Genomic DNA, 25312 nt, shown 5'->3' on the forward strand with positions numbered 1-25312 from the left:
TTTGTTCTGTGCTGGTGGTCTAGGCCATCTACCTTTCCCTTCCTTTCCCCAATGTATGCACTTTCTGGACTTCCTTGAGAGTTAATCACATTTTTCAGATGAAAAATCAGAACACTGCCAAATTATTGTTTCCTAATAATTAGCTGTGTGAGCTCCTCTTGACTGTCTGGTCCTTTGTGTGCCTTTCAAAAGGGACTGAATTGAAGTCAGGATGGGGATCTCTTCAGGTAAGCCTAACCTTTTTCTATACCCATAGTTCTTTATAATTGCCAAGGAAAAATCTTGATATTAACCATAATCATTATTGGATGGGGATGATAGATCCTTATGTATTGTTCTGGTTTGGGAGTGCTTGGACAGTGCATCTGTTAGTGTATATGTGCCCTGCAGCGGGCAGTGCAAGATTCAGGATGCAGTCTTCCAGCATTAATCACTGGAGAATGGGAGAGAAGAGCTGTGCCGGATGTTGTTCTGGTAGCGGAGAGGGTTCAGCCAAAAGGAATCAGTTCATAGCCCATTGGTCTCCGTAAACAGTCTCTCATCTTGCCTGGATGTTGTGGTTCATGAGGCAGACACCTCTAATGGAGCTACTCCTCTAACTTCCCACAGTAGACACAAACAGAAAAACAGCTCATCTTCAGGCAGGTACTGGTTAAGTGAATTGCACCTTGTCGGACTGCTGTTCATAAATTGTTTCCGGTGTGACTAAGATCAAATGTAAACATTTGTATTTGGCCAGATCAGTCCTCTTCCATTTTCCATAGCAAGTGCTGTCACTTCTTTGTCACTTTCTTAGCAATATTGGTGGCCTAACCTTTTGTTTAACAGAGTTTGTTTAATAGCAGACTTCCCCACTAGGAGTTAATTGTTTATTCCCTGTATTTAATTCATCCACATTAGTCAGCACTGCTTAAATTATTGCAGTTGTTTAAAACCCATTAAGTGTCTTTTCACCCTGTGCAGCATATATGGAGAGAAAGCAGAACTTCCCAAGGCAAAGCAGACCACTTGGCTATAAATTGTAAAAATCCGGTCGTGTGGCTGTTCAGTTTTTCTTGCATAGGAGTGACCTAAATATTTGCCTGAGAAGAGAATCTTCCATATATATTGTGTTAAGGCAGAAGGGCTAAAAGGTGCAGAAAGTGGCAACTGTCAAGACAAAGGATGGTCCCTGTCATAGGAGGAAGTCTAATTCTCTAAGTTAACTGCTCCTTTGTCTGTAGGATCACATAGAAGGTTATCAGAAAAGAAATGACAGATGTGTCATCAAGTGTGTCAGCTGCAGAACCACTGAGGCATAAATCTTGCCTTCAGAGAGGTTCAAAAATCTTTGTAATCATATCTTTAAATTACATAAGAAATTAACAATTGCAAACTTTTGTTCTGCTAAATCATTTTGCATTCCCAGTCTGTTAGCTGTAATACCCATGTACCATTGTGGTACAGGTATTCTGTCTTCTGTGTGTGTACTTGATTCTTTCTTAATGTGACCTGAGGCTCCTAAGGTATTTCATACTGACTTGTTGGAAATACTGGGTTAAAAGTGCATTCAGGTCTTCGGAAGTGTCAAGGGAAAGGAAGATTACTGTCTGCGGTGTCTCTGTAGCTGTCTGATGCCTTAGCAAGACTTGAGCATATTGTGTCAGCTGTAGTAGTGTGGAATAGTGCACACTGTGAGACAGTAGAGAATTAGAATTAGTTTTCAGAACTACAATACAACTTTAAAACAAGTTATAAAAATTGTCTTACATATTTTATTGGCTGCTACCAGCATATATTACACTCCAATGTCGCTAGAGGACACAAATAAATACTCATAGATCTGACTCCACGAGATGAAGGCTGAAGGAGAACTTTATTATTTACAAAGACCTCGCTTTTACCACCTCTCCATCCCACTGGCCAGGCTAGAAGTCCATCAGTTGACTATCATCAGAAAGGAATGTGGAAACACGATGTTTACAGTACAGGCTGTAGGAAATTCAGTTACAGAGCTGTAAACATCTCACAAAAGCTCATATAATATGGCAACATTCTAGCAGTCAGTTGCCATAACATCTTACTTCTAAAAGCAGTTTGTGCTTTATATACCAGCCTCTGAATTTTAATGTAGTAAGAGGAATACAGCTGCTGCTCAGTAGAGCCCAGCTCTTTTTGTTAAAATCATACTGATGTTGAAATGGAAAGCAGGATAAATATCCTCTCCCAGAGCAAGGGGGACTGCAGAGGGGCCACAAGCATGGAGAGGAGCTGGCTGCTTTGGGTATGACACTTCTGGGGGTGCCAGAGCAATGCTGCGAGTTCCTTGTGGGCCTCTTCCTCCTGTTCTGCACCTGTATGAGCTGGACATGACCAAATCCATGGAATAAGCTTGGTGCTGACTTTAATTTAGCAGTATATCCGTGGTGGATGATGACAAAAACTGCGTGCAGTTTTGGTTCCTGTACATTCAGTGGTTTTCGTTAGTTCTAGTTTTGCTGAAATTCTTGTTTTGTCAGGTATTTTGTATTTGGTTTTGTTTGAAAATGAATTTTTGGATTTTTTTCCTTCTGTTTAGTTTTGCAATACTGGAATAACTGAATCTGATGGGCTTTTTTGTTTGGTTTGGTTTTTAATTTGAATGCTCTGACACTGTACATGGAAACCTAAAAATGTTTTGTGCAGACTGAAGTCTTGAGACAGTGATATGTCAAGGATTGCACCATCTCCTACCGGTATAAATTCAGTGGCAGGTAGCTAAGAGAAGAAAAATGCATTTCACCTGCAGTTTTTTATTGTCAGAGAGACTGCAGAAATTGTTTCTTGGCATGGTAAAAATCCCATGAGGTCTTTGAGGACAATGAGGCTGATTTGCTACAAGCTCTTGTGCCCCAGCAGCTGATCTGACTATTGTTTACACACTCCTTGGTTGTCTTCAGGATAGAACCAAAATGAGGAAATCATGGCTTCTGTGGATCTGCTGGTGCTTTCCCAAGTAAGATGATGTGCAGTGTGGCTTCAGTCATCTGCATCTTTCCAGAAAATCAGAGTGATTTAGTTTAATTTCTAAATTCCCCATATTTCTCTGTGGTGGTGAATACTTTGCTGTCCTTAGGCTTAGTGTGACAATGATGTCTTCCTGCTCTCAATGGAGTTTTCCGTTTCAAGAGCTCTTTTAAATGAAACTTAAGGCATGACACCTGAAATCAAGTGGTCTAACTCTGAGTGCTTGGTAACGCTTCGGTTTTTTTCCTTGACTTAATTTATTATGAAGAGATATCTTTATTCTTGGGAATAAGACTTCCCATCCAGAGAAATCCTCAAAAATGCTTATGTCCACCTAGTGTGCCAGCCTGCACTGATACCACTTGTGGCTCACAGCCACAGGGTTAGCAAGCTCTATCTTCCTATGTCTACTTAAAAGTATACACTTCAGGAAGGTAGGTGAGTATTTTTATGGGTGTGATAAAAAATGCATGTGATTCTGCACACTTCAGGTGTTGTCAGCATAACCTGAACTTTGCAGTGTTTGGGTTGATCTGTCTGACCATGGAAAACAAAAGCTGCTATCCTGTCAGTCCCTCTCTTTCCTTGGATTGCAAGTTCTCTTGGTCAGAGGCTCTTTTTGTTCAGCAAGCACCTCAGTAATATAAACAATAATCATGCAATGCAGCTTCCCACAGAGCTGCACAGATTCATCAGCAGCGTATGAGTGGCTGCTGCGAGATTTATTTTGGGCTTTTTCAATGGCAAGTTAGCCATCCACTCCCTGCTTCTACCAGAAATGAATAAGACTTTCAGAGCAACCAAATAAAAAACAAACCGCAGACAGATGTAGAAACCAAAGCCATTAACTGTAAAACATGATTCCAGAAGTTGAGCCTTCCTCTGTCCTGCACTTCAGTCACATCGAGGAGGCTCAGTCTGGCAAGAAGAGAAAAATGAGAGTGGAAGGGGGACTCCTAATTCGTTCGTTTCTTTTACAGTACAGCAGCATGGAAAGTGACCTTTCTTCTCAGTGCAATGACAGGACTGATTCTTTGGTGACCATGCTTACAAAACCAAGGAAAGGAAGAGCAGTTGGTTGACAGTTTGTGTACCCCCTCATGGAATAACAATTCCCTGTCTATTTCCAATACCAGTTTCTTCTTCTGTGCACAGACCATAAAAACCTTACGACCAATTTTTAGAGGCAGTTACTCTTTAGGAGATTCTTTCTTTTACTTTGCAGTCCTGGAGATGAGTTAGTGTTGATCCTTAAAATGTAGCTTCGTATCTGAGATAAGTAATAAATAAAATTTAAAACCAGTTTATATTGCAGAAATTATACTGCAATCCATTTGAAAATAGAAACAGTGGAGAGGACAAATAAAAAAGTCTGTGACTGTGCAGGGGAATGCCCCCCACATTCATTCCAAGCCAGGTCAGTAAATCCACAGGACAAAGGTCCTCCAGAGGAGACAGGTTTGGGTTGGGAGCGCTGGTTGCTTTTTTTGTGGAATTAATAAGCCACAGCTCTTCCTTAAGCTCCCGTTTACTTGCCTTTTAGTGTTAACAATCCTGGGAATAAGCCAAGTGTCTCTTCTCCATTTTAAAGTGGACTTGGACTAAAGATACCTCAGAGTTGTCTCTGATAGAATGCTAATGGCACTTAAAAGAAGGCTGGAAATCAATTTTGCATTTCTATAAAAAATGTTATTTTGTGCTAAAAGATGTTCCTCTTTTCCCTTGTCCTTTTCCACTGCCATTGTTAAAGGTAATAGAAATGTTGAAATGATAATCCTGAGAATATCCTAAAACAAGATGAATACTAAAATGTATCTCAGTTTGTAATGTAAATTGGTCTTAAATTCAAACAGACTACGAAAAAATATTTTACATCAGTGAACCACTTCATCTTACTGACTGAAGAGGTTTCTAGATTGTGCTCAGTTCTGCACAACTTGATTTGAATTATTTGGAGAGTGCTTAGAGACACTGGAATAGTCAGGAAACATCTGAGCAAAAAAAAGAAAAAATAAAGGCTAAAGAATTCAGTAAGTAACGATGACCAAAGCAGAAAGCAATAGGCTGCAGATGCCTGCAGGGTATAAACAGTGAGGATGGATAAAATATTTAATGTAAAGCACAGAGATATTTAAGTGTCGGCTGAGTAGCCCATAAAAGCAGCAGAACAGAGGCTACTATCCAAAAGGAAATAGAAGGATTATGTAAGTTTAAAAATTAGATTTGGCAAAATAGTATGAAGTATGCTATTGGAAGGAATGTAATATTGGCAGGGGATTTGTATTAAGATATGTTCTCAGTCTCATCCAGTAAATCAAATGCAGAGCTCCGTTGGATTCTTGAGTGTTGGTTTGAGGCTGCAAGCGTAGACTTTGCCAGATGATGTTTATCTAGGCACACCTAGCTTTTCTAATCTTGTCTTTTAGAAATGCAAGCACTCATGCAAACAGTAAGGTGTGTGTTAACACTTCTAACAAAATCATCCCCCCCTTTTTCTCTGAAGCCTTGGGATTTTCTGCGGTTACATCCTTTAGGCTTGATACTATGTGGGAGCCAGTGAAACTGTCGAAGTTCTTCTTACTTGGAGCTTTCAGAGTGAGAAAATGATTTTGTTGTTGTTAAGATTTTTTTTTTCTGTCAGTAAAGATGAAACATGGAAAAAGAGCTTTTGGTTTTCCTCAGCTCACCTGAAACAGGGACAGAGGCAGATAGCTATTTTTATTCAGAGTATTAGAAGCAGAGGAACCTTTTTGGCTCTATTAGGGAAAAAAAAGAACATCTAAGAAGCATTTGTGAATGAACTGTTGCATTGATGCATTGCCCAGCCCATAGAATAATCTTTATTTAATATGCCAGTGATGTTGTAATTTTGTTGTGCTTTGCTAAGCAGGGAGAGCAACCAGTTTATTTTGGTTTTTAATGTAGATTGCAGGGTTTGGGTCTTCATTCATTTGCGGTCCCTTTGTTCTCTAGTATGCAAAACTCAACATGAACACAAATATCGTGCTTTAGTCTTAACTGGGGAGGAAAAGTATCAGCTGAGGGGCAAACAGGGTGTTTCTCTTTGCTTTGTGTCAGCGTTTTAGACATAGCTTGCAGTCTCCAATATTTCTTCCCAGGCACCTAAATAGCAGCTTGTAACACCTTAATCTGTAGACTTGAGGTTTTCTGTAATCATATAACAGATTTATAGTGTAATTGTGGCCAGTGTTACTCTTTGGGAAAACAGTGTTGAAATTTAAATGATTTGAATTGTGTGCATTTGAAAAATAGATACATTTCACTCACTCTTGAGCTCTGATAATTTAAAGCATTATATAATGATATAAACCAGACTTTGAAATCTTGTTTATTTAATATTGTGCTGAACAGGAAGCAAAGCCTGCAGGCCTTTTGGGGATAAGCAGGTCTTAGTTTCTCCAGGCTCAGACTTTGAGGTCCAGAGAATATTGGCACTGAAGATAAAATAAGGCATTGAGGTTTTTCTGGAAGGCCATATTCACAGTCTCTTGGATTTGATATATTTAACACCGACACCACGTTTTTGCTTTCGTTACCTTAACATTTCATTTCATTAAAGAAATGGATTTTTTTTTAATTTCCCAATCTGTCTCTGTCAGTCCAAGAATTAAACTGAAGGAGGGTAGATTTATACTGGACATAAGGAAAGAAAGGTTTTTACGGTGAGGGTGGTAAGGCACTAGCACAGAGAAGCTGTGGTGACCCCACCCCTTAAAGTGCTCAAGGCCAGGTTGGACAAAGCTTGGAGCAAGCTGGTCTAGTGGAAGGTGTCCCTGCCCTTGGCAGGGTGTTGGATTGAGGTTACTGTTCCTTTTGTATCTGGATAGGACGTGTGGGGCAGGGCGGGAAGGGAAGGGGCTGCTTTGGAGACCTGACATGGAGAGCGGGAAAGGACCTGCAGGCTATTGCACCTTGGGAACAGCAGTTTAGGAATCAAATCTGTGGTAAACTAGGTTTTACGGAGCGTCACCTTTTGTACACGAGCCATGGTGTGCAAGGAGGCCTGAATTTGCCCACGGGTGCAAATTGAAACACGGGTGCTTCAGGGAGAGTAACGTGGCCACGGACAAACTTGGCAGCGCCCCAGCCGCGGCTGCCTGCAGGTCGGCTGAGCCCCGGAGCTCTGTGCTGCTCCCACACTGGGCCTTGGCCTTCCTTCTTCCAGGGCCGAGCCTTGCAGGTGTGTGGGCACACGCTGCCAGCGGCAGGGTGACGTTTGAGTCGGGGATCGGGCTGTGCTGCACCCAGAGCTCGAGGACAGCCCGCCTTGTCCTGCGGCCGCCTCTGCCCGCGGGGCCTGCCGCCTGCAGCGGGTGAGGAAGCATTAAATAAGGAGCAAATGTGCTGTTGGTAATGAATGGGGAGCTGGGATCACAGCCTCTGTCCTTTCTGAGCTGGGTGGCTATAAAATACACGTCCCTTAGACAGAACAGCCGTGCCACGGTTTTATCTGTGACGGAGCGCTGTGCACCCTTGCAGACAGGATGTGGAGCTGTAGAAGTGTGGCTTGGCTAATGAGGGTTGCAGAGGTGTAATGTCTAACATTTCCTGGGAGCCAGACAAGTGTCAACACAAATCAGTGAACGGCCCTTATAACTTATCTGCTGCTGGTGGGATGCAGTGGAGATAAGGCAGACTAAGCAGGCAGAACAGAGTGGCCCAGAAGTGACCTGGAACAGCATCTGAGGCATGGCCCGTCGTGCTCAGGGCTGTGGGGCTGTGTGTGACTGCAGCTCAGCTACCGGAGTGCTTCCGCTGGGGCTAACAAACCTCACGTTCCCTCTGTGCTGACCATCACCAGATCACAAGAACTTCAATATACCAAGAGATTCGAAATGCCTTTTAGAGCCACTTTGGTTTTACTCTGAGCTCTGTTACACTCTGAGAACTCACCTCTTAATACTTGGCATTACAGAAGCAGGTCAAGTGTTAGGTAGAAATGCTGCTGGCAAGGTTTCTGTTGAATCCTATCTGACCAAAATCCAGGGGAAAATAGGTAGCAGTACGGTGTTTTATTAGCTCTGTTTCCCAACTGACCTGGGATTTTTTTTGACCTTTAATTAAAAGAAATGCAGGATTTTATTTCTGCTAACTGCAAAATAACGAGATCGTTTAGCTGTTTAGTAACAGTAACCTCTTTCATCTAAGTACAGTTTAATTAAGTGCTAATAAAGCAGAAGTTCAGACAGAACCCTGAAAACAGCATGCTAATTACTTTGCTTTATTAAATACTATTGGAACCAAGTATTTATAACCTTCAAGTTACCTTGCCATAATTAGCTCAGTTCTCATTAGCTGGTACTTCAGCCTCCAAGAAGTGAGAAGTTGATGAAGGAAGTTAGAAATATTTCTTAAATCTCTTGGTTGTACAAGTGATTTACCTAGATGAAAGAGCCTAATTACTTGAAAATATGCAATTGCACTATCATCAAGATCATTATTGTATGTGATTTAAAAAAAAACCCTCTAAAGGAAGACCCAATGACATCTAAAACGGTGTGTCCTGATGAAAAAACTTTTGATTGAAATCTGTTGAGCAACATTTTCTAAAGTGGCCCTTTATATTTTAAGGATCCTTCACTGGACACGTAAGTCTGGACACCTAAGATGAAGTTTTGGCTCCTGAATTTTTTTCTTTTATTGGACAATGAAAAATTTAGGGGGCACATAACTGGGCTCCAGCCTTATCCTTTATTGATACTTAGAGGGAAAATTGGGTTACCTGTTCTCTGCCAGCAAAACACTTTATAGAAAAAGCTGAAGGTTTTCTTTGTTTTTTTTTTTTTTTTTCTCTTGCCCTCTCTCTAGTGTCAGCTCTGCTAAGAGAGTGGACAAAGACAGATTAAGCTTTCTTATCCTTTTGTCAGAAGGATAGATAAAATGTTTTTTTCAGGTACACCCCTATACCCAAAGCAATTATTCTTTCCCCCGCATAGATTAAATGTTTATGGTAACGGGTGTCAAATTGCTAATCTTGGAAATACAGAAGGAGTAGTCATTGCATTTCAATGATGTTCCAAAATACCTAATTTATCATGAAGGAATCATTTTTCCTCAGAAGCAAAATAGTCCAATAAAATACTGATTCCCAGACACTTGGGCTGGACCTTCATTGGGGCTGTCTTCTGTTCCTGCTTGTCCTGCTGCTTCCCAACACCCCAGGCTCTTCAGGAGGGGGAGGTTGAGGGAGGCAGGTGATGTGCCAGTACCTGAGCAGCAGCTTCACCTGCAGCAGTCCCAGAGCGGAAAAAGGCAAGGTGATGTTCCCAAAAAATGCAGAGTAAAAGGACATTGCATCAGTTACAGCTCATTAAATCTCTCTACACCAAGAACTCCACTCAGAAAATGGCTTTAGTTCTGGTTCTTCCCTCTCTTGCAGGGCTTACAGAAGAAATACCATATGGAAAAATTAAAGCTGCTTCTGGATAAGAGCTCCCATGGAGGGCTCTGCTTAACTCGGGTGCTTTCAAATTACACTTTCTATTAATTTGTCCTTCCTTTTCAGAAGGTCCTTGCCTTTCTTGAAGAGCCAATACGACATTAGAAATTTTACTCAAAAGCAAAATAATTCCTAATTTGATGGCTCCTTTGATGCTAGTATCAGACAGTAAAACAGTTAAGCAGGTGAGCGTTGAGAGATGAGATCTGCTTCCCAAAAAAGGGAGGAAGAGAAAGGCTTTCTGGAAAATGATGAAGCTGCCCTTGCATTTGTGGCTGACATGAAAGCCTGTGCTGATGTGAAGTGTAAGATGCTAATGCTGCGGCACTGTGAGGCTCTGTCTGTCTGCTTGCCAGTTTAGTTGGAATGTACGTGATTACTAGAATTACCAGCATATTGAACTATTTCTCTTTTCAGGTGCCTGAGTTCTTTAGCAGCTTTTCAGCAGGAAAATAGTCATAAGTATGTTGGTGTGACTGCACAAAGGCAGCGTTGTTCCTCTTTGGTGAACCAGAGTTCAGTGAGGCAATCGTGATTTATTCCTTTGATCAGTCAAGGCATTTGAGTCTGAATATTTCTGTTGATGCTGAAGAAATTGCAACTGAAGACAGGCTGACGCTCGTAGCTTCTCTGTGGCAGACTCTAAGGTGAAACCACATTGAGATGTTTGAGGGCAGGAGACAGCATGGCTTCCCGGCTTCTGTGCAAGTGGGAAGCAGGTTTGAAGATAGTTTTATCCTTGGCTTTTCAGCTGATTTACTTGAACAAAAACTTGTGACAGCCCATGCCATCTGTCCATGCCTCTGTCCTGTTTGAGAGATGAGAAAATCTGTTGTTTTGTGCTTGGGATAACTTTTGTCTATCCCTTGAATTGTAACAAGGCCTTTTTCTGAGATTTTTATTTTTACTATTAGTGAAGAAAGGGGTCTTTCATCATGTATTGAATGCTTATGTTTGATTTCTGGCGCTAGGAATTTCCTAAACCTAGTCTGTGAGCTTAGCAAAAGTTCAAAAGAAAGTACTCTGTTTGAGCTGTGTACGTGAAAGGGATGATGCAGCCAGTGATTTATTTTCCTTATAGTACCAGCAGAAATATAACATATACTTAATAATTATTTATAAACATATGAATACTTGACAATTTTAAAATACGATCTTCAGTACAGGTGTATTTATGTAACACCTCATGCAGATACCCAGAGTGGCTGTTCATAAACAATCATAAAATATCCAGACAATACCAGCAGTTTACCTTCAGCTTATAAAACAGCATGTAGAAATGAAATTTCAGGCTTTTGGTCCCCCTACTTTTCTCTCATTCTGTCTTTCTGATGGAAACTCACAGTAATCAGCTATGCCATCTGCTACTATATATTTTTCGTGAGTTTTAACATTTTGCTTTTAGAACCTGAAAGATGAGTAAAATGTCAAGTCGCCCAGAAGATAATCGTAGGCACGACAACTCAAATGTTAGCTCGGCTTGTCTGTACCCAGAGCGCTTCACAGCAGGTCTGGGGCCTCCCTCTTCGCCGGCAGAGCAGGTACACCCTTGGAATAAGCTGATGCATTCCCAGCACAAAGAGAGAAGGTGCCATTAACACTGGCAAAATTAATTCCCAGGGAAGAAGTGAACTCTGTGTTTCGTTGTTACAGAAACGTCTTGGGCCTCTTGGTACCTTTCTCCCTTCTCCCTTTTAAAAGCCTGTTTGCCGTTCTAGTTTTCCATCCTGCTGAGACCAGACTGGAGTTGACAAGCTGGGAAGGTGTTAGAAAGGTACAGGATAAAACCTTCAGCTCAAAAAATGGTCACAGCTCTTAATGTGGAGGGAAAGAAGCAAGCAGCCCTTCGTGCCATCTCGCGGTCAGGCTGTGTCCAGGATCCCTTCCCCTCCACAATGTGTGCCCTTAGCGCAGGAAGGGAATAGCTGGATTATTTGCCTCCTACCTTTTTAACCATGCAGAGATAAAATTATTTCATTGAATAGGTTCTGAGCAGCTCAGGGTTGGTTTTCATATAAATCCTGTGTAGATTTGCTGCCTTTCATCAGAATAAGAAACCTCCTTGGAGATCTTTGCACTCTCAGCCTGTGCAAAAGCCCTTGTTACAGCATTGCAAGATTTTTCACTTAATAATCCGCTTCTGGAGCTTGTTTTCAGTTATCTCCATTTTGCTTCATTTTGCTTGTTCCTTTGGAATGCCTCTTGTTCACAGGATCATTTTCAGGCTTTGCAGTGAAAGATGATGACCTTTAGCAGGTGTGCCCTGGGAAAGACCGGAAGAAGAGCTTGTGTGCTCTAATAAGGTGGATATTGCCTCAATCTGTAAAATGGGTCATATTTTAAGGAATTGTAAGTTGAATGTACTGTGCCTGATATCTTAACTGGACTGGACTTCCTAGTATTTTGTTGTCATTGGCATATAATTGTAGGCAAATCCCTTATATAATGAAAATGTCCAGGGAAGCTAGTTAAAGTTACTGGCTCATGTTTTTCAAGGCACTAAGTCGTCTTTGCATTTCAAAAGACACAAGTGTCTTTGCTAGACCTTTCAACCTTTGAAAATCTCCAGTTATTTTAATACTTTTTGTGCAGCTAAATACATTCCCCATTCCTAACAAAGTTACTCTTCTCTGACAATAGTAATGTTTTCAAACACTATATTAAAATCATTATGTTACCTTGGAAAACTTTTTGATGACCTTTTCTTGTCTGGTTTTTTTCCTGCTTTGGAAAGCTGTGTTTGGAAAGCTGGGTTTCTGTGTTCCACCTGAAAGACTGAACGAGAGAACAGCAGGGCGTAAGAGTCTGGGAGAGAACTCCTGAATGTAATATGTAAATCTTAGGAGTAACAAATCGAGAGCATATTGAAATCAAAGAGTGAAGCTGTACCTGATGAATAATGCATCCCCCTTCTTCCTACATGCTGTATTTTTGTTTGTACTGCTTTAGCACAAGTACGCAGATGCTGACAGTCGGTATGCTCACTGTCTGAGAAATGAGTCAGAATTTGGGGGAATCTGCCATCCAGTTCTTTGATGTGGAACAGGGTTGATTTAGCTTCTTGCAGCATCTCTGAGAGTTTTCTTTTTGCGTAGCCAGTGATTTTGAAACGCAGCTGAAATGCTGTGGATGTACTTGAGCTGATGTACAGAAATGTAACTCTAATAGTTGCTCTTCACCCTTGTGAATGGAGCAGTGCTGGGGGGCCCAAGATCTGAAATTCATTCCTGGCTGTGGCCCAGGTTTCCTGAGTGACCAGCAGAAGGGCTTTTCTCTGTGTGTGCCTTTGTTTTCCTGTCTCATGATTCAGGGAGTAACCCAGCATTTAATAGCTGGTCATCTTCAGGAGGGAAACGATGGAGTTTTCATGCGGTCTTTAATCTTTATGTGGTAATAAAAATATCTGTACTGTTCTGTTTTACAGAAAGAGCTGTTTTTAAATCCCAAAACAAATTGAAAAAGGGCATAACTGTAAAAATATTGATATTATTATATTAAATTTCTGTGCCAGGTTGTATTTTCCACAGGTGTGTTTATATGCTGGTTTGATTCTTTTTCAGGCCCTGCTTGATACTCAGAATCTTTTGAGAGCCCAGATTACAAATTTTACTTTCAACCTGGGATTTTCAGGAAAATTCTATCACACAGGTAAGAATGAAACACTAAAATTACTTTGATTTTGGTGGTGTTCTGTATAGTGTGAGGACAAGTAGGAATGATAGAGTCTGAGAGCCTTAGCATGCTGTCTTCCTGCATTAGCTGCTGGTGTGGAGCAGATTAAATGACACCCCCCCCCCCCCCCGCCCTTTATTAAAATTTAGTTCCTTTCAGTCTGCTTTTGAGTGCTAAATTCCACCAATCACATAAAATTTTCTATTGGTTTCACTGAGAGATCTGTTGAGCTACCACAGTTCATCTTTGTGATTGTTTCAATCTCTACTGTAGAAATGTAGCAATATATATTATCCCTTAAAATAATTTTGTTTTAAAACCACTATAGAAATAGAGATAAAAGAGAAAGTATTAAATAGGATGTGGGCCAGCAAAGTGGTCCTGACTGTCCTGATTTGTCACCACTGCTTCAGCAGGAAGTATTTCAACTGGTCACAGTTTATTACGTTAATATCATTCTTACTGTTTCCAACATTAATAAAAATATAACAAAAGTAGAAATTTTACTTCAAAAATGTTTGTTGTTTGTTTGTGGTTTTTTAATTTCTTCTGCAGGGACTGAGGAGGAGGATGAGGGTGATGACCTGCTGCTGAGATCTGTGGATGAGTTCTGGTGGTTTCCCCACATGTGGAGTCACATGCAGCCACACCTCTTCCACAATGAGTCCTCACTGGTGGAGCAGATGATCCTCAACAAAAAATTTGCCTTAGTGAGTTATATTTTTGCATCTTCTGTTTAATTTAGGTACTCAGAAACCAATACTCTGTTTAGGTTAGAAGAAAAATCAAGTTTCTGAAAGAATAAACACTCCATTGAAAGGTATCAAATGACTTTGTGAAACCACCGGATGTTAGGGTTTGGTAAGTGTGCCACATTTGCAAAGAAGTAATTCTGCAGTGATACCCAATAACATCTTATATATTCCCTTTGGATCAACTTTCTGTAAACTCGTTTTAAAAAGCATTGTGCCTTCTCTAATTATTTATGCACAGCAAATCTCTGAATCAAAATGTTTCCATGAGAATATAAGAAGAAATCAAATCAGATTTTAGGTCTGAAGATATTGGAGAAACAGACCACAGTTAATTTCATACAATAAACCAAAACAAAATTGTGTACATAAAATATGTTATTTGTCTGAAGAGGGGGTCTGGTGTTAAGATCTAATTGTATCAAAATATCTCAGCAGACTCAGCTTGTCTGCTGAACTACATCTGCTCTTCCAGCAGCCTAATTTTATTTCTTCCTTTTCAAAATCCACTGGTTGCTCTTTCGCTGGCAGGTGCTGGCTTTGCTCCTGGAAGGAGCAGGGGGGATTTCAAATACAGAACAACAAAGAGTGCACTTAATGGGCGTGTGTCAGTGAGTGCAGGAGAACGGGATAGACCTGACTATCAGCCAATTAAAGTTTGTATTTGAAAACCTGGCTTTTAAGTGAGACACATGCTTGCTTTCAAACAAAGATTTCACCAAGTTAGCTGTAAATTGTAGTTGTACCGAGTAAAGCTTCACTTTAATGTTTCCTTTCAAGAAATCATTGCAGTAGGTCTTAGATTCCTGAAAGTTTAAAAATCTTGTGTCCAGAATTGCCCTTTTAATGCGAGTCAGTGTATTGGTGCAAGCTCCACTGGAAATAAAAATGGATCCTTGCAGCTCTGGTGTGACCTAAGACATCCTCTGGGATTAGTGTGCAGGATTTCATCGTTAAAGGCTGTTATAAGGATAATGCATTTTTGATCCTGGTTTATGTAACTTCAGCAATTGCCATTTTCTTCACTATTTTCAGTGCTCTTAATGCTTACAGATCCCTTATATTAATTTTTTTTCATGTTTAGACATACAGACATGAAGTTACTCATTATGTTTCATTTGTTCAGAGCCTTTAAATTAATAACAGATAGTAGTAGCTACTTTTTTGAAAGAGGCCAAAATGACTGATGCCTCGTGCATTATCCACTCCATGTGTGCATTGTATGGGAGATGCTTAACTGGGGTATAACAGTCAGTAAGGAATAATGGAGACACTAATTCATTGAAGATGATAGGCCTTTTATTAGAGTGAAAGATTTAGATTACATATTTGTTACTGCCTGTTGTGAAATTTGAGGGGAGATGCCTTAAAAATCAGACTTTTGTTTATAGATAAATGAAGGAGATGCAGTGGGGTGTTAGAGAATGCAATTTCTTACATGTTCGGTGGAAATTTTCCTTTCTGATGTTTATGTATGCTTAAGGGCAGTAGGAAAGATAAAAGGAAGAAGAATTGGATTATCTGTGATGGAATTAAATTGTGTAAAGCAGCATAACTGATGGAGTACCCACTCTTTATCTCCTCATGCAGTACAACCAGGAGGGCAGATGTTACTCATTCCTATTCGTCAGATTATGCATGATGCCCTTTATGTGCGCCATAGATTCCTAAAGGCAAACAAGAATTTCACCGTTCTTTAAATGTAGAGAACTCGGTGTGATTGAACCAGGTGTGTCTGTTACACACAATAAATGGTTTTACTGACATCACACACCTGTTTTTTTAGAGATTTTCATGTTCCTTCCTAACTAGTTTATTCAAAGGAAGAGGTCCAGGTGCGAGCCAATGCTTTGCACAAACAGTATGATTAGGAAATATGGTGAGGATGACCGTATCAATTCAAACCATAATAAAAACTGTAAGAATTCAAAGGCAGTGCAAGGGCAGTCTTCCTAAACCATGGCAAAATGATATCTTATGGACTGTGCATTCTGCTGATCAGCATATCAAAGACTATCTGCTCTACCCTGTTCGTTTGGAAAGTAACCTGAAGGAAAATGCACTGGATGTGAGGAGAATGTAATGGCACCGAGGTGAGTATGTACACAAGATAAAAGCCAGGAGTCTTCAGAAACAGGAAATGTGCTGAAGAAGGGTGTACTCTACAACATCTGCCTGTAGACTGTTACTGATAGCATAGGGTTAAAATGTTTCTAAAAATCATGGGAACTGTATACAATAGATTTGGGGGAGTGGGAAGAAAGGTTGGGTCTGGTAGGCCTGGGAAAGGGAACTAGGCCCTGAGAATGAACGCTGAGCTTTGTCTTTAGTTGATCATGTGAAACTGCACCTGCATAATCATCATATGATAAATTATATGATTGTTAAATGTAATAATTGATTGGTAATTGAATACGATTATTGTTTAATCGTAATAAGAATCATGAGAAACTATGTAATCGTAACAAGAATCATGAGAAAGGATGTTTGGGGGACCTGATGAAAGTTACAAGAATTCATGCTTGGATAAGATCAATGTATACAATAGAACAATAATTAATTAAATTAATTATTAATATATAGTTGCATAACGAAAAGGGTATAAAAACAAGTCCATTTCAAATCCATGTCGGAGTCAGATTTGGGTTTGCACCCCTGATTCCCAGAGCTCTTCAATAAAAGCACCTGCATATAATCATTCCGTGATTATGTGTTTCCATGCTAACATTACAATGGTTCTCTTTCTTCCATTTTTAATATGACACTGAAATAGTTAAGCTGATTTTTGAAAATGGATTTGTGTTTTGAATGGACTAGAGGGGAATGCAGTGACTCTGATATTCAGCTCCTCAGCCAAGTAATTGTGAAGGGACGTGTAGTGGAAATTGTGGTTTTGTAGTTGCAGCTGCCAAATGCTACGTGTTGTGTTGAGTATGTGCCAGTGATTTTCTCTCTGAAATCGGAATTTGTGAGCAAATTCTTTGCAAGAACTTGAAAGAGTGCAGCTTTCTGTTTAATGTAGATTGAAGAAACCAATGTAAAATGCATTTATATCCTTCTTCCCTGCCTACTGATAAAAATATTTTCTGAAAAGACTTTTGTCATAAAATCCTGTGTTTCTTCTTATCCCTCCATCTCCTTCCAGATCAGCATGTCTTGATATTACCATTATTTGCATTTCAGACCTGTTCTTGGTCTTTCACAAAGCATTTGAGAAGCACCAAAACATCAAGTTTCTTAAATTTTTCAGTGCAGCCATTGTTCTGTCGTGTTTTAGGAACACGGAATTCCAACTGACTTGGGCTATGCAGTGGCTCCACACCACTCAGGAGTCTATCCAGTACACATTCAACTATATGATGCCTGGAAAAAGGTGTGGAACATCAGAGTTACCAGCACAGAAGAATACCCACATCTGAAACCTGCAAGGTACAGACGAGGCTTCATCCACAGAAACATCATGGTGAGTTGTATTGCTGATGTTCATTTTGTACTCTGCCATTTCATGAACAATTTCCTTTTGAGTGGAAAAGCAGGGGATCCTGAAAGTTCACGTTGCCAGAAGCATGTACTACTACACATAAGTAGCAAGATGTATTTGCCAGTGTCTTGTTAATTAAACTCAGTCTGTTGCTGGTGCTGTTTCTGCTGATGAAGGTGGTATCCAGGCTGTTAACAGGCTGTTAACTGTTCTAGAACTGCGGTTCATGCTGCTTCAGGGACCTCAGTGGAAAGAGTCAATTTTGCATCATTTAACACAACGTGCTGGGTTAGATTTCTGTCAGGTTTTCAATTTGCATGGTACCATTCACTGCAAAAGAGTATTGCCAGGTTATACCACTTCAGAACGTGGATCTGGGTGGGCACATATTTTTGTCTTCCCTGTGAGCTGTGCATGGAAGCCTTGATCGGCTTCCTGCCAAACACAAATGCAGCCTGGGCTTTGCAGCCTGCTTTAAGTAACCCAGAGCCCTCAGCCTGGGTGGAGGCAGAGCCTCAGGAACTGTGGGGGGGGAAGACACCCCCACACCACCTCCAGGCTACCAAAGTGCTCTGAAATCCCAGTGTTTTCCTGGATTACATCACTCCCAGCACTGTCGTGGATAGCCACCTTTGCCAAAGGAAGGGCTTGTACTCAAGTGACATGAAAGGCGTTGTGCTCTTGCCATCTGGGCACTGGGGTGGAGGCTATTTCGGGCTGGCATCTTGTCGGTATTATCTCAGAAGAGTTTCAGAACAGCTTTCCAAAATCCTTGGTGGCGTGTTTCCTGCTAACTCTCTTTTGGAGCGTGTGGGAGGGCGGTGAATGAGGGCCCTGTGTTGTACCTCTGGCTGCAACAGGCACTTTTGGGAGGTCGAGAGCCTTGGCACAACACTGCCACTAAGAACAGAATTCTGGTATTGCTCTCAGGTTGCCCTGGATACCTCTTTCCTAAGCTAAGTACTAATATTTTAAAAAGTTTTGATCTCTTTTTGAAATGAACCAAATGAAAATGATCTCCATGAGTGTAGGAACACAACTGACACCAATATAGGGTTTGTTCTTCTCAAAGCAATCACTGCCTGTGAAATAATGGGTTTGCTGATGTGCTCAGGGAGCACAGAGCATTTGGAGAAGACATATTGACTCAGAATCTCCAAAAATCCCTTCCATAAATATTTGTAAAAACGCATCATTTGAAGACACATCATGAGATCGAACACAAGGGCACGCAGCCAAAAATCTATTTCCACAACTGGTCATATCACCACCTGTTCAGGGAGTCTCAAGCTTTCAGTTTTCCAGAGCAAATGCATCAATATTTTACAACTTCAGCCTAAGAAATGAACATGCTCAGTAAGAACATTGTTCTGTAAGATTTGTCAGAGCACCTCCCATCCAGTACAGCTTCATTCCCTGCCCCTGTGAAAAATTGTTCTCGTATTTCCTCAATGAAATCCAAGGGTTTTTTAAAAGCTTAGGCAAGTTTGTAGCAGATGTATAAATTCCATACGTTTTCTAACACAGAATTTACAATCCATGATCACAGTATTCTCCACAGCACAAAAAAAAAAAAGTTGAGAAATGAAACTGCAAGAAAGAGTATCTACAAACCCACGGCCTGTTTCAAATAAGGCATTTTTATGCTTTAAAAGTTTATCTGTCGTAACAATCCCAGTTAACCATTCTACATGAACATCCATTCTCAACTGTTGATTTTCCGTAAGGAATAGACATAATTGAAATATTCTCCAGTAAATTATTTTCTGAATTCAGGAGAAAATATTTTGAGTTTCTGATGCAGAATGTAACTGCATTTAGTTGTTCTTCATATTCAAAAGATTTATTCTTGGAATGTTTTTAAAAATAATTTCACTTGTACTATGTATTTCAACCAGTCTTGAAAAAATAGCACAGAAAGTAAATCTTTCTTCTGCAATGAGCATTAATGGCAATATTACACATGTGTCAGGGTAGAATTATTGGTGGTGATGCCTGAGTCAAAAGAAACCCAATTTGCCTTTCCAATTACAGTTTAAATTTACATCAAAGCTGTCATTCAGATAAAAGTGGAACTGATTGATATGATACAGACTGATAATATTTTAGATTATCTTTCACATTATTTTAAAACTTTAGACTTGAAATACTTGGGTTTAGGATGAGGTGTTTTGGACAGAATGAGTCTGAGGAGGCTGTGGAATTGTAATTTGGTGATAGAGATCAATCTCCAGTTTCAAACAAAATGTGATGAATTTTTGGATGTTAGGATTTTGGATAATGGTTCATCTAGATCAATATTGATTTCCAGCAAAGCTGAGAGGCCAAATATACCCAGCAATTTTCTGTTATATATTATTTCTCTGACTTTTATCATCTCATTAAAAGTATAAACTCTTGAATTTTTAATGTTTTTTTTTCATAAATTCAGGTGCTTCCTAGGCAAACTTGTGGCTTATTCACCCACACCATTTTCTATAAAGAGTATCCTGGAGGTCCAAAGGAATTAGACAAAAGTATTCAAGGAGGAGAGTTGTTCTTCACAGTGGTTCTCAATCCAGTAAGTACAGAGGAATTTTGAAACGTTTTTAGAAAACTAATTGAAGAAAAAGTTACTGAATGTTCTGGGGCTGATCAGCTGGGTCTCCAAACAGCAGTGGTTACTGACAGTGAGTTCTTTTGCTTTTTCAATTAAGTAAATTAAGATCTAATATTATATATGTTGTTAGTTGCACAAAGCCATCTCCACCTTTTTTTTAAAACTAACTGTTTTATTAGTAATGCAGCAGTGCCAGCCTGTCTTGTTCTTTACTTTTTGCATGAAATAAGATCCCTGAGATTTAATTTTTTGAAGAAATGGAATGTAAAGAACTGCTGTGAGTATGTCAGGTGAAGTTCATTTCTCTGCTATGTCAAAGTTGTGGTGCAAAGTGTTGGGGGCACTAATTGAGGTGAGAAGGCTGCAAGCAAGGAATGCTTAGGCTCCGATCAGGTTTGAGAAATTTCAGTTGCTCTCTCGTAGCAGCTTCAAAGAAGAGATCCAAGTAAAAGAACCACACTGTTTGAAGAAAAGATCTGAGTAAATGAACCACATCTGTCTAACCTTTCATTTATGTTTAATGGAAGGTAAACAAGAGGTGAGGTGCTGATACTACAGAACACTGACAGGAGAGAGCAGTGTAGTATTTCCAAATGGCCTGGGATTACGTCAGCTGCCTCAAAATTGACCTTTTAGACAAGCTTTTAGATTTTCGTTTTAGATTTTCATTTTGGTTTTCATTGGGGTCCAAATCAAGCATAAAAATAAAATCCTGCTGTTTTATAAAAATGCAGTCACTGGGGGCACCAAAGGGAGTAAAACATGTTTCCACTCAAATCTTTTGGAACAACAGCCTAAATATTTTGTGGCCTTTTTAAATCTTCTGCAATGCAATGCAGTCCAAAGGAAAACCCATTTCTGAAAGCTACTTCAGCAATTTATATCCAGTTGTATTTTTCAAGCCTCAAATTCTTACAGGCTATAGTTTTGTCTCTTTGAGGGCAGTTAGTGTTTTGTTCCGTTTTTTCACGTTCCCACAGCAGAATTAGGAAATAAAAACTTCATTTCCCTAGCACACGTGTGGTTTCCCTTCTAGAGGGTGGCAATGGTTGCAGTCCTGGCTTGGTTGATGTGCATCACTCCAGACACAGCACAGAATCACTCACAGAATGGTTTAGGGTGGAAGGGACCTTCAAGACCATCTGCTCCAACCCCAGGTCAATAGAGCTGAGACCTGAAAAATTCCTTGGGCGGGGAGGATATTGTCACCATAGCAGTCCTTTGGTAATAAATGGGGTTTTGACTAAAAGTTACTAGGTTAGCAAATCAGAGGAAGGCACAAAGCAGTATTTTGAGTCAGGATAAAATATATTCCCCACTGAAATACAGCCACAACAGCCAAAACCTATTTTATAACATAGGGAAACAGCAAAATTTAGTATGAGTGCTTGAGGCATAAGCCTTTTAAATTAAAAGAATGAAGAGAATAGAGAGGAAGACAAGCAGTGAAACCTCCATGGTTTTTGATATTCATCGTGGAGGTTTGATCATGTCTGCTTGACATCCTGGAATGTGAGTACAGTAATGTCTTTTTATACATTACAATTAGGTCTTTGATGCAAACATTGCTGGGTAGACTGTGTGAACATCTACTTCTGAAAATTACGATATCCCCAATGCAATATAGGCTAAAAGAAGAGAAGTTAAATGCAGTGTTTTCTAAATATGACTGTAAGTGAATATTGGGCCAAAATCTTTCCAAGACTGCTTCTAATAAGTGCCTTTGAAAAGATGATGCATCTGGTTTCTAAATATCTGCCTATAAACAGTTCCTAAAGCTCTAAGTATCAGCACATAGTCAGTTTAAAGACTGAGGTTTGTATCTTCGTGGGGCTTAGGTCTTGCATGTATTTATGTCATGCTTTGCAAGTCAGAGTTGGGCAAAAATTTAGACATTAAAATGAAGACAGAGTAGCTTTAGGAGTCTGTCTAATTATGGAGTGGCATTTTGGATTTCATAAGCTTTCTTGTGCTTTCATTAAAATTGCTGGCATTTCTTTATGTGAAACACCCAGCTGTTGGGGGAATGCAAAAATTCCGTCCGTTATGAGGCATTTTCAAAATGTTATTTTTCACTGATAAAATAAGAAGAGAAAACACTACCCATGAATCATTACAATGTCAGCTAAACAGTGTTCTCAGTAATGAGTACATAAATAGTTAGTTTCCAAACCTGGAAAATGTGAGTGTGGATTAAATGTTAATCTGAACAAATTTCATTATATTTAATTTGGGAATGAATATCATTTTTGAAGTGGAAGTTACCAGGCTGAGACTTCAAGAACTGGGTACCTTACTCTGAAGTAAGTGTCCCTAAGAATGAATCCCAAAATTTCTCAGTGGTTTGGCTGTACAGTGGTGTAAGAGAGGCTCTGCCTCCTTAGTGTGCTCGATCAACCACCACGTGCAGCATAAACCACAAAAAACCACAGGACCGTGTGTGCAGCTGGGAGTTTTTGTCACGAGAAGTAGCGTGATGGCCCTGTTCTCAGAGCATTGTAGAAGCAGATGTGCTGCAGGTATGGAAAGCCTCAGGAAATGCTGCTCTGTAGATGCTGTTTGTGTAGCTGGGAACCAACAGTTGGCTTGTTGGAGTAGCAAATCTCACGGCTGGGAGGTTGTGTTCCTGTGGTTTGCATTGGTACCGCTGCACTGGTGACTGGGAAGTGATCCTGGCCACTGTTCCTGTAAGGCATCCCGAATTCTGAAGTGCCACCAAATTGAAAAAGAGCCCAAGCACTAAGAGAACACTATAACCCACTCTTCAAGTAATATTTTGTGTGTCTGTCTCCTGTTAAAGATCTTGCTGACTGCAGCGGCCCTCGGGCGAGATCGTGCTATATCAGGATCTTGCAAAAAATGTTTCCCAGGAAGAGAAAAAGCAAGCTTCAGCAGCCTGTATTATTGGTATACTGGTGTTATTTCTCCCACATTATCAGTTGAATAATTCACTTACAGGGAGGTTGTGGGACTTGCACTGATTTAGCCAGGGAGTTCTGGGGCAAAGCCACAAGGAAAGCGTGCATTGTAGAAGTGTGTAGTGATGAGTATCTTATCCAGTCAGACACCTCTCTGGTTTATTGTCTCACATTGTTACTGGTTTTCATACCCCTCTACTGACTTTAAAACATTTTAGCAAGTATTTTTCCTGATAAACCTGTTAGAATCTTCAGTTATTTCAGATTCATCTCTCTGCAATATCCAGGGAAATTCTTGGATTAGTAAAACAAATTTCTGTTCAGTGTTTCTTAGAACGAAAGTGTACCAGTTTCCTAAATCAGTCCTCTGAAGGAAGTGAGCCATTAGGTTTTGAGCTATGTATAATGAAGAGGTCAGAATAGACACTGCCATCAACTGTATCACTGCTTTTCAGATCCTTTGAACTATAGAAGATACAGATCTGGAGCTTTTCGGTCCTACAAGATGAATGTTTAAGGGTAACCAACAGTTGATGAAACTTTTCTATACCTTTTCTGCCCCTAAGAAAAACAAACAGAAATGCAGTAATTGCATTACGTGCACTTACATGCACTTCCTTGCAAAGTACTGTGTGTCTGCAGATGGAAAGAAAAAGGGAAAATGCCCTGTGGAGAGGAATTTGGTGAAAGCCTTCAAATGGTTGACAGCCCAACAATGAAACTAATGTGTAGCCAGCTGTGTGCTCTTGACATGGTTACAGCAGTGCTGATGAAGAGGAAAGGCTGTTAATGCTTTAGGCACTTTGATTGATCTTAAAATAATTGTAATCTTTGTGTGTGTTCAGTTCTAAGTATTATTTTCTTCTAATTTTTACCTCTCCCCAGTTGCAGTGAGTAGAGCTGTTATTAAGCTAATTGACTTGCAGCAAGGGAGAAATTATCTCCTTTAGCACTGAAAATGAGAGGATACGTATGAGCATCAGCACAACCTGCTGTATCTTAATGTGACCCTGAGCCGGCACTACAGAAGTAAATCAAAGACATTCAGACTCGGATCTTTCCTTTCTGTCCGTCTTGCTCGGCACAACCTCATATTGAACGCTACTGAGTGTGAGAAGCAGGAGAGATGGTTCAGTTTGACAGGCTTGCCCCACTTCACGGGTTAGAAAGGCATTGGTTTCATCTCTTCCCTGTCCTCTCATGCCCATAACTCCTGCAGTAGTTGCCATCAGTTGGGGCAGGGGTGGGAATCAGTTTGGCCGAGCATTTTGGAAACAAGTATTCTTTGCCTTCCTATCTGTTCTTCAAAACCAACCCACAGAAGCCGAGACCGAGTCTGGTATTTTGTGGGTGGAATAGGAAAAAAAAAATAATTTCCTAAGTGAACAGGCATTGTGGAGAGGCTGTGGAGCAGGCAGGAATAGCTGTCTCTTGAGAGCTGATTCCTTGTAACAGCAGGCAGGAAATGCATTGAAACTGTGGCAATGAGAGAATTTTATTCTTCTACAGTCCTTAGAATTCTGGAATGGAAAGCTTTGTGCTGGTCCTTTAGAGTGAAGCAAGTCTTTTGAACAGTACTACCACTGCTGAGTCACAAGGGGAAGGAGCAGCAGCAGAAAATAAGCTTGGGATTCCTGACTGTCAGATCAACAGAAGTGCATCAAATAATAAAATTTTGTCTGAGCTCATGACTCTTCCCTGCCTTCATCATATTTCTGGTGGAGACACCACTATGTAAATGGAATTCCACTCACTGGCAGTCTGCAAGTGGACGGCTCCGTGGCAGCTGTGAAAGCAGCAGGACAACCTCAGGGCTAAAAAGGGAGTTGCAAGCTGGAATCTCTGTGGTGGAATTGAACACAGCTTTGCTGTAAGCATCCAGGTCTGAAAGGACTGTCTTTCAGCCATTAAAAATACATATTCAGTATAGACTCTGCTCTGATTTGTTATTCCATCACTTTGGTAGCCTAATGGAGCAAAACCTGCTGTTTCTGAGTCTCTGAATACCTGAAATAAAAATATTCGGAGTAACTTGGAAACAACAGCAGAACTGCAAACAGTGTCTGCACAATGCCAAATTAATTGGAATATAGGTGTTCTGAGAGTTGGATGTACTCTTGTGGCCTGTAAACATGTGCTCAGTAGCTAAAATACCAGCAATATTCCAAATTGGTAATGCATATGCTGTTGGTGCCTAGCCGAGACCACAGAATTAATTGTCCATCATAATTTAACTTCATTTTGAAGGGTTGTGCATAACTTCATTGAGTTGGGAGGCCTCAATGCTGTCTTGTAGTGTTGCACAGATGGGAGGGTGACATAGTGTCTGTGACTAAAGTACCTCAATGACTGGTTTATTAGTAGGAATTTATTCAAGTTGGAATTGCCTGCAATAGTTCTGTATATGGTTAAAAAAGGTGCCCAGTATGTAATAAGTGTTTATTA

The 25312-nt window shown here is 40.3% G+C and overlaps 1 protein-coding gene across 3 annotated transcripts in view; it reads left to right on the forward strand.

The window, feature by feature from the left end:
* LOC120753171 (bifunctional heparan sulfate N-deacetylase/N-sulfotransferase 3) overlaps positions 1-25312 on the forward strand; it is a 53479-nt gene that overhangs the window by 11176 nt on the left and 16991 nt on the right. For all 3 annotated transcript variants that reach the window (XM_040065170.1, XM_040065168.1, XM_040065169.2), the window contains exons 3-6: positions 13006-13093; positions 13673-13827; positions 17147-17332; positions 19782-19910. In XM_040065170.1, coding sequence (XP_039921104.1) covers positions 13006-13093; positions 13673-13827; positions 17147-17332; positions 19782-19910 — 558 coding nt within the window. The remainder of the gene's footprint in view (positions 1-13005; positions 13094-13672; positions 13828-17146; positions 17333-19781; positions 19911-25312) is intronic.

Source organism: Hirundo rustica, chromosome 5 (assembly GCF_015227805.2).
Source record: "Hirundo rustica isolate bHirRus1 chromosome 5, bHirRus1.pri.v3, whole genome shotgun sequence".
Taxonomy (NCBI): domain Eukaryota; kingdom Metazoa; phylum Chordata; class Aves; order Passeriformes; family Hirundinidae; genus Hirundo; species Hirundo rustica.